Here is a 13,636-nt window from a genome sequence, read left to right on the forward strand (position 1 = left end):
ACAACTCCCAGCATGCCTGGACAGCCTTCGGCTGTCCAGGCATTCTGGGAGTTGTAGTTTTGCAACACCTGGAGGCACCCTAGATGGGAAACACTGGTATATACAGTGTTTTTCTTTTATTTATTTTCACCCCATTCCCATTCCCTGTTCCCAGCTGATTTGAAAAAAGACCAGAAAACCACTTCAAGTGCTGCTGCACATAAAATTACTTGGCCACTTTGTTCAATAATATAGACTGTCCATAGCAACATAACATTCATTTAGTACTGTATCATTTTTCTTTAAATAAGTTTCTGCAGATTTGAGATAAGTGTCTGGATCTGAGACAACCCCTTTAAACAGATGTATAACTTTACATTATACAATGAATAAACTTTATTGAAATAAATCCTGAGTGCACTATGGAAAAAGCTGTTGATTCAGTAGTAACATATCGATGGAAAACATAAACACAAACGACAACATTGAGGCAGAAGCTGAGAAATGGATCAACTTTGAGACTGAAACGTTTCCTGTCATTATCTTCTCAACACGTTCACAGTTTACAGCAGAAAGAGCTTAGTTAGAGAACCTTAAATAAGATGGTCACTACATTTACAACAGTTGTAAAAAGCAATAACGTAGAAAAATTTTGAAAATTCAATAAATCCGAAGTTTGTGGTGTTGTTGGTGGTGATGTTGGTGGGGTGGTGGTGGTGTTGTTGGTGGGGTGGTGATGTTGTTGTTGGTGGGGTAGTGGTGTTGTTGTTGGTGGGGTGGTGAAGTTGTTGTTGGTGGGGTAGTGGTGTTGTTGTTGGTGGGGTGGTGATGTTGTTGTTGGTGGGGTAGTGGTGTTGTTGGTGGGGTGGTGGTGGGGTAGTGGTGGGGTAGTGGTGGTGTTGTTGGTGGTGTTGTTGGTGGTGTGGTGATGTTGTTGTTGGTGGGGTAGTGGTGATGTTGTTGTTGGTGGGGTGGTGGTGTTGTTGGTGGGGTGGTGGTGTTGTTGGTGGGGTGGTGGTGGGGTAGTGGTGGTGGAATTGGGCAATATAAGATTCAGTCCTGTGCTCCTTCTTTCTTCTTTTACCGAATGAATTAAAGGATGAGTGAATAGGTAAGTTAAAGACTACAGAGGCATTGTTGGGTATGTAGATGTATTACCAGAATGCATGTGAATTACCTTTGTGCCCCCCCCCCCCCGAACAGCAGCAAGGTTGCATTTTCCTTTCTAAGAAGGTTTTCCTATAAAGTCCTTTTTTATATGTCTATCAGGCATCAGAATTGTCAGATCTGAGGGGTCTGGAGGGTGATCCCATCCATGATCCACAGAATAAACAATGGGAGTTATGGTAATATGCCATAAAATAGAGACCTGTTTTAAAAGAATTCATAGCGAGAGCCCTGTTAATAAATTCAGTAGAAATGTTCTCATTTTATGTTTGCAACCTAATGACACTATGAACAGTAAAGTAAAAAGACCTTTTTGAAGCTATTTATTCTCACTGTGCCCTATTAGCCACTGAAATTTATATAGTCACCAGCTAAGCCAAAATGAATGACTTACGGCGGTTTAATATTCTATTGTCAGAACGTTACGTGGTCTATGTATATAGAATTTGTACAGAACACATAAGCATTTATCAAACATTAATAAAATAAGAGAAAAGGGTGTGTGTTGATGCATGAACATACCTCACTGCCAAACAAATATTACACCACTTCATTACATCTCAATATACTAAGGTATTTCAGAGGTCAGTGATAGACATGAGCGAATTTACAGTAAATTCTATTCGTCACGAACTTCTCGGCTCGGCAGTTGATGGCTTATCCTGCATAAATTAGTTCAGCTTTCAGGTGCTCCCGTGGGCTGGAAAAGGTGGATACAGTCCTAGGAGACTCTCTCCTAGGACTGTATCCACCTTTTCCAGCCCAACGGAGCACCTGAAAGCTGAACTCATTTATGCAGGATAAGCCATCAACTGCTGAGCCGAGAAGTTCATGACGAATCAAATTTACTGTAAATTCACTCATCTCTAGTCAGTGACTTCTAATACCCTTACAGCAGAGGTTACATTATCCTGTGTAAGTAAATACTGCGATCTTGCTCAATGAGACCAGTATAATAAAACAAAAGGAAAAGATTGATCTGTGACGTCACAATACCTGTTCCACAGAATAAGGTTTGGTTAAACAATGTACTATATTTACATACACACACACGTATGCAGCTGGATGATCATATGTGCACAGACTGACTACAAGGCACACAGACATATTATTACTTTATAGTATTGTAGCACAAGCCACTTCTCAGGAAAAGAGGTAAAGTACAAATTGAGCCCCCAATAGTCTTCCTAATTCCCCCTTTTTTTTTATATTTAGGATTATTTTTTGGGTTATAGCACAGAATATTGGATCCAAACATTCTGTAATCCAGTCCAAAGAAATGCATACAAGAAAGCAAGGGGAGACACTATAGGTGCAGACTCCAATATGCAAGTATTAGTGCAAATCACTGGTTCCTCTTTTGTTAAGGCTTCAACCTGCTGTGACATGTAGTACCAACACATATGGAGGAGAACATCAGCAATTGCTTTCCTTGTTGAAGTAATATCTCACAGGGGGTCCAGGTAAATCTTCATCTTCATCACACTCTGGTGCAAAGGACACAGTTAGGTCAACATATTTTCTCTCAGCTCCAGCTTTCACAAGCTTGTGCATTCTAGAGTAAAAAAAAGAATAATCTTTAAATTGTCACTGTTTATAACAACATCCCTCCATGTGATAGCCCAGTGGTCTTCAACCTGCGGACCTCCAGATGTTGCAAAATTACAACTCCCAGCATGCCCGGACAGCCGTTGGCTGTCCGGGCATGCTGGGAGTTGTAGTTTTGCAACATCTGGAGGTCCGCAGGTTGAAGACTACTGTGATAGCCTATGATATTTGTAAATCACTTCATCTACCAACATTGCTTCTTAACCCTGGTCACTAGGGAACTCCAATCTCTTTACTGTCTGTTAAAGAAATTCTGTCTCTAGTAACAGACAGCAAGACAAAACAGTGGGGGAAGGGCCTAGCTATCGCTATGTGTAGAAAAGGGGAGTGAGAGAGCATCCCTTGGCTGTGTGCATGCAAGCTGAAGCTTTATCTGTCCCTGAAAGGTAATTCAAGGCTTCCTTCCCATTTACTGTTTCTTTCCTTTCTGCTCACTTAGCACTATAAAAAGACAGCAATCCCTTCACATGCCACCTATAGTACTTGTACAGCACAGTGCCAGCATGTTTAATCCAGTAGGCTTTCACCACCACTAGGTCATGGCATTTCAGAGTAGTAACTGCTGTGCTGTAATTGGCCAGACAACTATGTGTTTACTGCTGGCAAACAGCCCAGCTCTGGTCCTGCCCCCTGAAATTAAAAGAATGAGAAATAGCTCTGTACCAAAATCACCTCGTCACTACTCTGAAGGGTTAATCTAACAAAACCATGCAGATTTTTTTAAAATAGTCCGAAACTACAGGTTTAATTTTGGCTTATCCAAAGTGTCAATATAGTTATGTGGCCGAATGTAAGGTTTCAGTGCTTTAGCGGGACCCTACTGCTGGAAGTTTCATAATGTAGCAGAGGAAACGACATCACACAGCTCGATCTTTCCCGTTGCTCCCCAGTCCGTCTGAGAGGTGGGATATACTATATATACTTACACGATCACTTGGGATGGGCTTACAGTAGCGTCATAATACAAGCCTCTATTTACAATTGATCACTAGAAGTGATCACTGAAACCCTAAATTTACCACCCACTAAATTAATTATACTCCTAAAATGTAATTTTTATTTGCCAACATTTAAAATTTCCAGTGTCCTGTCTCCAGTATTATAATACAGAAAGCCACATGTATCCACATGCTATTTATTTGTGTCCAATTGTCTCAGGCTGCAGTCCGGAGAACAATATAAACTGGGACAACACTGTTATTAAAGACGTATACACATTACCCCCCCCCCCCCCCCCCCCGACGTTTCACCACAAGAAGTGGCTTTATCAAGGGCTATGGAGTCATAATACAAGCCTCAGATCAATATAAAGATGCTTGGTGTATTCCTCTGATACTGGGGAATACATTGAGCACATGCACAGTGGGCGCTCTATGTCTCAGATGCTGTGTCGTCAATCTGGGGATGGGCTTGTACACAAATGCTTTTGAAAAACCATTCCCAGCGACTTTAGAAATGAAGCTTTGTCAAGACTAAAGTGAAACGCTGCAGTTTTTAAATATGTCTGATTTTGTTAAACTTTATTAGAACGCGGTTAAAAAATGTGTAAGAGATTATTATCGGCTTTAAGAGTGCTGGGTATCTTTTTCCTATGGATGGTTTCCAGTGGAATCCTTTCCCAGCATAACTTTACAATCTGTGGCCACACTAAACAAAGGTTCAGTCTTTTCCGACTCTTAGGGGATAATTTTCGCTTCAGCACAGTATTCCTTTATCTAAAGGATAGTGGATAAGTTTTAGATAGCAGGGATCTCCTGCACCCATTCCAGACTCCATGGGCGTGAATCGGCAGCCGACCTGCTCACTACCTAGGGACAGCCGGGGTGCCGTGTAGGAGATCGCAGGGCGTCCCAGTGGTTGGATCTTAAAACTTATCCCCTATCCTTTAGATTGGAGATAAGTTTTACTGCACCACAATACTCCTTTAATGCCCTAACTGCTGGTCTGCAGCTCCACACCTCATACAGGGGGCAACAAAGGTGCTTTAAATATAAATGATATTTTTAGCTATCCAATGACCTTTGAAAAAATTATTACTGATGGTACATTGTATTCTGAAACTGTGTAATGTTTGCGACTGAAACCCCATCCTGATCATGCCTATAGTTACAGGACAAGAGAGCTCAGGAACACTGAATAAGCCAAGTATATTAAAGGAGTTTTTCAGGAGATACATACATATAGATTATTTAAATAAACTTTTTAACTGCATTAAAATAACCTAATACTCCACACTAATTTCCTGTTTCAGTGGTCATGCATTGTATGCTGGGCATCATGGCTCCCAACACAGAGCAGAGATGCCCCGAATACAGCACGTGACCTCTAACGTGGCTGGCTATGGCACTCATGTGACATCTGCTCCAAAAAGAAGACTAGGATGCTGACACGAGCCAGAATGGGGCATGGGCCCAGTATTCGAGGTATGCAAGTTTTAGTCTGTACTAGCACAGGTGTAAAACAGATCTCTAAGGGTCCATTCATACTGAGAAAATTCAGTAAAGAAAAATCAGTGGATCAGCGCAATCCGGTATCGCTGTTTGGACACCCCAATGACAGATGGCACTTCTCTGACAGATTCCTCCAGAAAAGGTTTCATCTTCTGCCAAAATCCAATTCCACTACAAAATGTGCGACATGTGAAGTAAGCAGCAGAACCCCATTGAAATCAATAGGAGGCTGCTTCAAGCAGAATCCATGCAGAGTTGCTGTAGTGTGAATGCACCCAAAGACATATTGGAACTGCAATCAGTCCTGCACCTGTGTGTCCATCACATGAACAAATATGGACAAAGCAGGAGACCATCACACATGTATAAGGGACAAACAACACAAAGTCACCAGCAACCCAAAAGCTATGGACACCTACAAATGCTCTTTTTATTGTTGCATTGTACTTGCTATGTTGCAATAATGATTTATTAAAATGTTTTGCGGCATCTTTTTGCAGTTAGTGAAATCATGGCATGCTGTCCCTCTCTGGTCCTTCTCCTACACAATCCAATAATCTGATTTATGACCAGAGCAAAAAGGTTACAATTTGCATTTAGGAGAAAACATTACGTATCAATGATAATGTCCCTTATATAAAACATGTCTTGCAAGAAAAAGGTATCAGTCATTTCTGGCTAAAGCAACACTTACGTAAGTTTCAGTCTTTTCGCATGACCTGGCATAACTGGGATGTACAACATTTTAACTCCTTGCACAACCATTGTTGGTTCTATCCCATACTGTTCCTGTGGGAAAATGCAGATACATATTGGCATTTACAGAGGATATTACCCAAATATAAATTCATGTCAACTGATTCATTATAAAACATATTTTTAAAACTCAAAAGAGTTGTCCATATAGTTAAACATGTCTTACAGCTAGTGGTGCAGTATATATAGGCTAGTTTCCCACAAGTGTAATATGTGCCTCTATGGATTCCGACATGCAGTTTGTTAGTGATCAATACTGACAAAACAAGAGCGTTATCTACTATTTCAATATATGCTTATTAAAAACTGCAATAAAGTGGATGCAGTCAGCTCCCATCAGGGCGGGGGGCCCGGCCACACTCAAACAGGAAAGACGTCAGATGCCGGCACTCCGGTAAAACTTCACATTTATTGCAGAAACGTTTGAGGTCTCCTATCCTGTCCTAATATTTCTGCAATAAATGTGAAGTTTAATCTGAGTGCCGGCATCTGACGTCTTGCTTATTAAACTTTATTTAAATAAACAAGCATTTCTAAAGTAACAAAAGCCATAATCTTACTTTGACAGCATTGATGAAGTCCAAAAGTGTAAAGTCTTCCTTGCCATAGATCGTCCATCTGTCCCAAATAGTAAAGGAAATGCCGTTTCTGCAAAGCAGTAAATCATGTTGTTATTTCTAGGGCCCTTTAGCTGCACATTCTGACAATTAGGTTGTGACTTCTTTTTATGCCACAGATTTGTATGCAAACACACATTTTACATGCAAGTTTTAGGGGGGGATTTGCAGCAGACATGCTATGGATTTCCCTCTAAGCATTACATAAAAGTGAAATCCCAAAGTAAAGGTGTAACATTAAAGGGGTACTCCCAAGGAAAACTTTTTTTTTTAAATCAACTGGTGCCAGAAAGTTAAGCAGATTTGTAAATGACTTCTATTAAAAAATCTTAATCCTTCCAATACTTATTAGCTGCTGAATACTACAGAGGAAATGGTTTTCTTTTTGGAACACCGTGCTCTCTGCTGACATCCTGACCACAGTGCTCTCTGCTGACACCTCTGTCCATTTTAGGAACTGTCCAGAGGAGGAGAAAATCCCCATAGAAAACATATGCTGCTCTGAACAGTTCCTAAAATTGACAGAGATGTCAGCAGAGAGCACTGTGCTCGTGATGTCAGCAGAGAGCTCTGTGTTCCAAAAAGAAAACCATTTCCTCTATAGTACACAGACCCTAATAAGTACTGGAAAGATTAAGATTCATTAATAGAAGTAATTTACAAATCTGTTTAACTTTCTGGCACCAGTTCATTTAAAACATTTTTTTTTTTTCCACGGGAGTACCCCTTTAAGCCATGTGTGAATCCAGCCATTTTTTGTGGAGAACCTGAGTGCAGACATTTTTAACACTTTCTACTCCACCCAAGACTCCAAAAAATAGACTTTGGTAAAGACTTTGGTCACATTAATAAGACATAACTTATTTGGTTGGACCAGTGTTCAGGGAAACATCTGAGTGGAAATACTTCTATTTACATACTTCAGTTATTTAAAAAACTGATGCTACTAAGCATTGTGTGAATGCCTGTGCCATGCGCCAACCCCTGCAGCCCAGCACTATGGCAAAAAATGCACATAAGTTTTCACATTATATCTTTTTCTTTAACCCATTAAGGAAAAAGTCCATTTTGGCCTTAACTCCTTGGGGACGGAGGGTTTTTGTACTTTCGTTTTTTCATCCTTGCCTTTTAAAAATCATAACCCTTTCAATTTTGCACCTAAAATACCATATGATGGCTTATTTTTTGCGCCACCAATTCTACTTTGTAATGACATCAGTCATTTTACCCAAAAATCTACGGCTAAACAGGAAAAAAAAAATCATGGTGTGACAAAATAGAAGAAAAAACGCCATTTTGTAACTTTTGGGGGCTTCAGTTTCTACGCAGTAAATTTTTTTGGTAAAAATGACACCTTATCTTTATTCTGTAGGTCCATACGATTAAAATGATACCCTACTTATATAGGTTTGATTTTGTCGTACTTCTGGAAAAAATCATAACGACATGCACGAAAATGTATACGTTTAAAATTGTCATCTTCTGACCCCTATATTTTTTTTTATTTTTCCGCATACAGGGCGGTATTAGAGCTCATGTTTTGGGCCGTGATTTGAAGTTTTTAGCGGTACCATTTTTGTACTGATTGGACTTTTTGATCGCTTTTTATTCATTATATAAAAAGTGACCAAAAATACTCTAATTTGGACTTTGGACTTTTTTTTCAGTGTTATAGCCCATAGGGGGCTATAACACTGCACACACTGATCTTTTACATTGATCAATGGTTTCTCATAGGAAACCATTGATCAATGATTCTGCCGCTTGACTGCTCATGCCTGGATCTCAGGCACTGAGCAGTCATTCGGCAATTGGACACCAGGAGGCAGGTAAGGGGACCCTCCTGCTGTCCTACAGTAGTTCGGGATGCCGCGATTTTGCCACGGCGATCCCGTACAGCCCCCTGAGCTAACCGGCATTCGTTTACTTTCACTTTAGGCGCGGCATTCAACGCTATTAGCCACAGGTCCCGGCCGTTGTTAGAGGCCAGGCCCGACCCGCGTGATAGAAAGGGAATGGGCGAAGGGCGTACAGGTACACCCTCCGTCCCCATCAGGTTAAGGACCAGGTCAATTTAATTTTTGTATCTTCGTTTTTCCTCCCTGTTTTTTGCGTGACCAATTGTACTTTGTAATGAGAGCACTCAATGTACTATAAAATGTATGGCGCAACCCAAAAAATATATTGTTTGTGTCAGGAAATTGAAAGGAAAACTGACATTTTGCAAATTTCTGAGTTTTTTTTTCTTCACATTTTTTATGTCCCCATAGGGACTATTTATAGCAATCATTTAATTGCTAATACTGTTCAGTGCTATGTATAGGCATAGCACTGACCAGTATTATCGGCAATCAAAGATCCCAGGAGAGCAGCGGATGCAGGAGAGAGGACCTCTGTCCGCCATCTTGGATGATCGGATTCCCGCGGTCGTGACGCGGGCGATCCGATCTTCCAACAAAACGCTCGCATTTCCACAGATGCCATGATCTGTATTGATCACGGCATCTGAGGGGTTAATGGTGGACATCAGCGCCATCGTTAATGTCTGCCATTATGAGGGGGTCCCTGGCTGCTGATAGCAGCCTGGACCTGCCGTGCATGATGCAGGCATCGATCCGGTGCTCACGTCATGTACAGGACGTAAATGTACATCTTGGTGCGTTAAGTCCCACGCATCAGGACATACATTTACGTCCATTGTCCTTAAGGGGGTTAAAGAAGCACTCAGGAATATTTTGATGCCTGCCCTGTTCTCTTTGTTACTGGGTGACTCTGTTTTCACTGTATAAAGCTGGCCCTGTTCCAAGACACTCAACTAGACAATTTGATCAGTGCCTGCTGTGTGGACAAGAAGTCACTTTCTCAATATATCTATGGGATGCTCAATGTGAGTCTCAGAGTTAGATTGAGAAACTGATCTGCACAGCAAGCACTTGCAGTGTAAGAAGTGTAAGAGGCAGGGAAGTGGTAGGGATCTGAGCCAGCTTATAATGGGGGGAAACTGAGATGCGCAGGAAGGGAATTAAATGGCTGCTTGCCCTTGCCATACTAGTGCAGGGAAGCAAAGAAATGTTCCCATAGAGCTTCTTTAATTCATACTGAATTATTATGTTTAAACAGATTAAATATTTTCCTTATGTCCTGCCATTTTTCATTTGGATGTGTGGCTTAATCTGTCACCACAACCCATTTATTTTATACAATGTATGTGAGACTGTACAACAAAAAGCCAAAGCCAGTTCTAGTGTACATTAAAGACGAAACACTATTTTACAAAATTTTGGAATGTTCTAACATATACAACTTGCACCAAATTCTCATAAATCTATGAACTGATTTGGTAGCATTTATGACCAAAGAAAACTAAACATAAAAATAGAACACCACATTTTGGCCCCGTTCAAGTGAACAGCAGAAACTATTAGGCTGGATTTCCACTTGGCATGCCAAAGCTTAAAATGTTTTATTTATTATTATTATTTTTTTTTTTTAAGGAATTAAAAATATTAAGTAAGGATATACTTCTGGCTTTGGCTCGAAAACTGCAGTGACTGTTTGCCAAATAACTGCTGTATGTGCTCTCTCCTGTCTGATAGCACTCCTCTGTGCTCTCTCCTGTCTGATAGCAGTCCTCTGTGCTCTCTCCTGTCTGATAGCACTCCTCTGTGCTCTCTCCTGTCTGATAGCACTCCTCTGTGCTTTCTCTCCTGTCTGATACCACTCCTCTGTGCTCTCTCTCCTGTCTGATAGTACTCCTCTGTGCTCTCTCTCCTGTCTGATACCACTCCTCTGTGCTCTGTCCTGTCTGATAGGACTCCTCTGTGCTCTGTCCTGTCTGATAACACTCCTCTGTGCTCTCTTCTGTCTGATAGGACACCTCTATGCTCTCTCGTCTGATAGGACTCATCTGTGCTCTCTCCTGTCTGATACCACTCCTCTGGGCTTCCTCCTGTCTGATACCACTCCTCTGTGCTTTCTGTCTGATACCACTCCTCTGTGCTCTCTCCTGTCCTATCAGACAGCACAGGGAAGTGCTAGCCCACCCTCCCTTACTGGACTTAGTCCATGTCTGTGCTTCAGCTTGGACAAAGCCATGATTTCTATAAGAAGGAAATAACATTTTCGTATAAGTATATAATAAGTATATTACAAAGGTAATGTTTTGCCAAGATGTAAAACATATCAAGAGTTTTTGAATCTGACAGTGCGCATTTAAGATGGTTTTCTAGGGAAAATGTATATAGGATAGGCCATCAGTAAGTGAATTTTAGGGTGCTAAAACCCAGCACCCTTGCTGTTCAGTTGTTCTGCACAGCTGTTGCACCTGAATGGAAAGTCTCATGTGTGGGTGCTGGTAGTCAATGCCTGGCTGAGCTAATGCAGATGGTCTATCTGAAACACCGGAGAACTCCAGTAAAGGACAAATAATCCCCTATTCAAAGGATAGGGAACAAGTGTCTGATCATGGGAGTCTGACCACTGGCACCCCCTGCAATCTCCTGCCCAATCCTCTTGTACTCCTCACACACAGAGTGTGGGTCGGCATGTGCCCTCCATCTCTATGAGGGAGCTTAGTTACATTAGTACAGTGCTCGGGTATCTCTGGCTCTCCCATAGAGATCAACGGAGGACGTGTGCCAAGCCAACCCCTGCTCCATGCACAATTAGAGCCGGAGCTCTGGGCAAGATATCCTTTAGATAGGGGATAAATTGGTCCTTCACTGCAGTACTCTTAACACGACAAACATTTTAATAAATACTGGTTGGGTGTTTGCTATATAAGAGAGCATAACTGTAAACAGGATAACTAGTAAAAAAAAAGGAAATAAAGGAATGGATAAAAGATGTGATGTCAACACTATACCTTATGTGGGTTCTTTGTACTTCAGCAGTCTCTGTGAATACTATGATTGGAATTGCTAGATTGAAGAAACAGTTCTTATAAGCTTCAAAAGGATGTCCTCCGACCACTTTAATTAACTCCAGTGCAACCTGCAAGTGTAAAGTGAAACATAATCTTTACTAATATCTCAGTGCACCCCCCCCCCCCCCACACACATATATATTTACAAGAAAAGGGGACCAAGCATTTCTTTAAGATGGGAGAGATTTATCAGAGGAAAAGTTGCTGTGTTGCTCATTGAAACCAAATAGATGCCTTATTTAATCTTTGAAAAGGCCTCTGAAAAATGAAGCGATCTGATTGGTTGCTATGGGCAACTCAGCAACTTTTCCTCTGGACAGGTTTAGCTAAATCTTCCTCATTGTCAGGAGAGTCTGTGGTGTGAACCTACCCAAACACACTTGTCCATGGGTTGTAACTGTTACTGCTACATAGCTGTACTACCTGAAACAGCTACTTATTTGGTTAGTCCCCATTCACATCAGGGAGTCGCGCGCAGGAGACAGGGCCCCGCTAGCTGGCCACCAATGCTTCTTTTTGCCTTCTCAATCAGCCGTCCCCTTAGTTAGCATAGTCCTATTCTGCGACTCCACGTCCTAATGAAGTGAGTTGCATGTCACGTGAGCACTGCGCTGTCTGTAGATCGCATGCGCCAGGAGTTTATATACAGCTCTCATGTCCTGAGCTCTGACTGCTAAAAGCAGTCATGTGAGAGCTGTATGTAAACTGCCTGCACATGCACTCTACCAACAGAGCACAGCGCTCACGAGTTGCAGAATATGAATATGCTAACTAAGGGGACGGCTGATTGGGAAGACGGAAAGAAGCAGGGTTAGCCAGCCGGCTGGGTCACACCTCCTGCAGGTGACTCCCTGAATTCAGAAGGGGAAATTCGCCAGACAATATTTAGGGAACCACAGCACCGATTATAGTAAGTGACCCTTTGGATTCCTGGTCACCCACACTATAACCCAGTATATTGGGTTTAGTATGGGTGATCAGGGTGACAGTTTTCCTTTAAGGTGAATGGGCTTTCCATGGGTATGTATGCCCTTGGTCCTTAAGGCGTTAAAGAAACACAGATTTTTTTTTTTATACATATGTATACGTAAAGGAGTCAAATGCAATGAGCTCAGAAGTAAAAGTTTAAAGCAAAAGCCATTGATATTTGATTGGAAGGTCCTGACACCTATCTGACAGAGCCGCAATACCCGTATATGCACGGTAAACAGAGTAAGAAAAGTCAGCTCTGTTTATTGTATAGAGGCCTTAGGGTGCATGCCCACTACTTTTCTTAAGATACGGGACCATATACGGCTGGAGAGAGGGGGGCGGAGAGTCGGGGGAGGGGCAACCACACGCTGCCATATGCGGTCCCGTATCTAATGTATTTCAATGAGCGACCGAAGTGAAACGCTGCCTCCGTTTTGGCCCGTATACGGTTTCCCGACCGGACCTAAAAACGTAGTCAACAGCATTTTTAGGTCCGGTCGGGAAACCGTATACGGGGCAAAACGGAGCCAACCGGAGACAGCGTTTCACTCTGGTCGCTCATTGAAATACATTAGATACGGGACCGCATACGGCAGCGTGTGGTTGCCCCGCCCCCCTCTCCCCAGCCGTATACGGTCCCGTATCTTAAGAAACGTAGTGTGCATGCACCCTTACTAGGTTACTGCAGCTTTCCCTAGAGTAAATCGAAGTTGAGCTGTAGAACCCAGCATGGCCACTAAACAATGTGCAGAGAGGATTCTGCTTCAGGCTCTATTCACTGTGTATATTAGGGTGCCATGTCTCTGGCGGACAGTTTTGTCAGATGACGGTTCTGGGCGTTGACAGACTAAAGATCATATATTAGAGTGTCAACATTAATATTTTAAAGGTAAATAAAGAGAACAGACAGACTTAAAATAGATTTGTATTACAGGTAGACAGATTCCCACTGACCAGGCCAGACACCGCTGCCGTAGCTGTAGCTATTGCCGGGATAATCTTCCCTGCAATACGCTTGGTCTTCAGTCTGTCAGCTGGTTCAATAGTATACATTTTTGCTCTTAAGTTAGACGCTGCTGTGATGAAGTTGATATGTTCATTGCTGTCATCATCCTTTTCAAAAGATAGCATCTTCATCCGAAGGTCCTCTACAAGAGAGAAAA

At 41.9% G+C, this 13,636-nt stretch overlaps 1 protein-coding gene across 1 annotated transcript in view; it reads right to left on the reverse strand.

The window, feature by feature from the left end:
• Window positions 1-2,294: 2,294 nt before the first annotated feature.
• Window positions 2,295-13,636, reverse strand: part of UBA6 (ubiquitin like modifier activating enzyme 6) — a 62,560-nt gene continuing 51,218 nt past the window's right edge. Inside the window, exons 29-33 of the mRNA XM_056568892.1 lie at window positions 13,428-13,621; window positions 11,442-11,569; window positions 6,521-6,608; window positions 5,899-5,993; window positions 2,295-2,701 (exon numbers count right to left, since the gene is read on the reverse strand). Coding sequence (XP_056424867.1) covers window positions 2,563-2,701; window positions 5,899-5,993; window positions 6,521-6,608; window positions 11,442-11,569; window positions 13,428-13,621 — 644 coding nt within the window. The 3' untranslated portion in view covers window positions 2,295-2,562. The remainder of the gene's footprint in view (window positions 2,702-5,898; window positions 5,994-6,520; window positions 6,609-11,441; window positions 11,570-13,427; window positions 13,622-13,636) is intronic.

The sequence above is a fragment of the Hyla sarda genome, chromosome 1, assembly GCF_029499605.1.
Source record: "Hyla sarda isolate aHylSar1 chromosome 1, aHylSar1.hap1, whole genome shotgun sequence".
NCBI lineage: Eukaryota > Metazoa > Chordata > Amphibia > Anura > Hylidae > Hyla > Hyla sarda.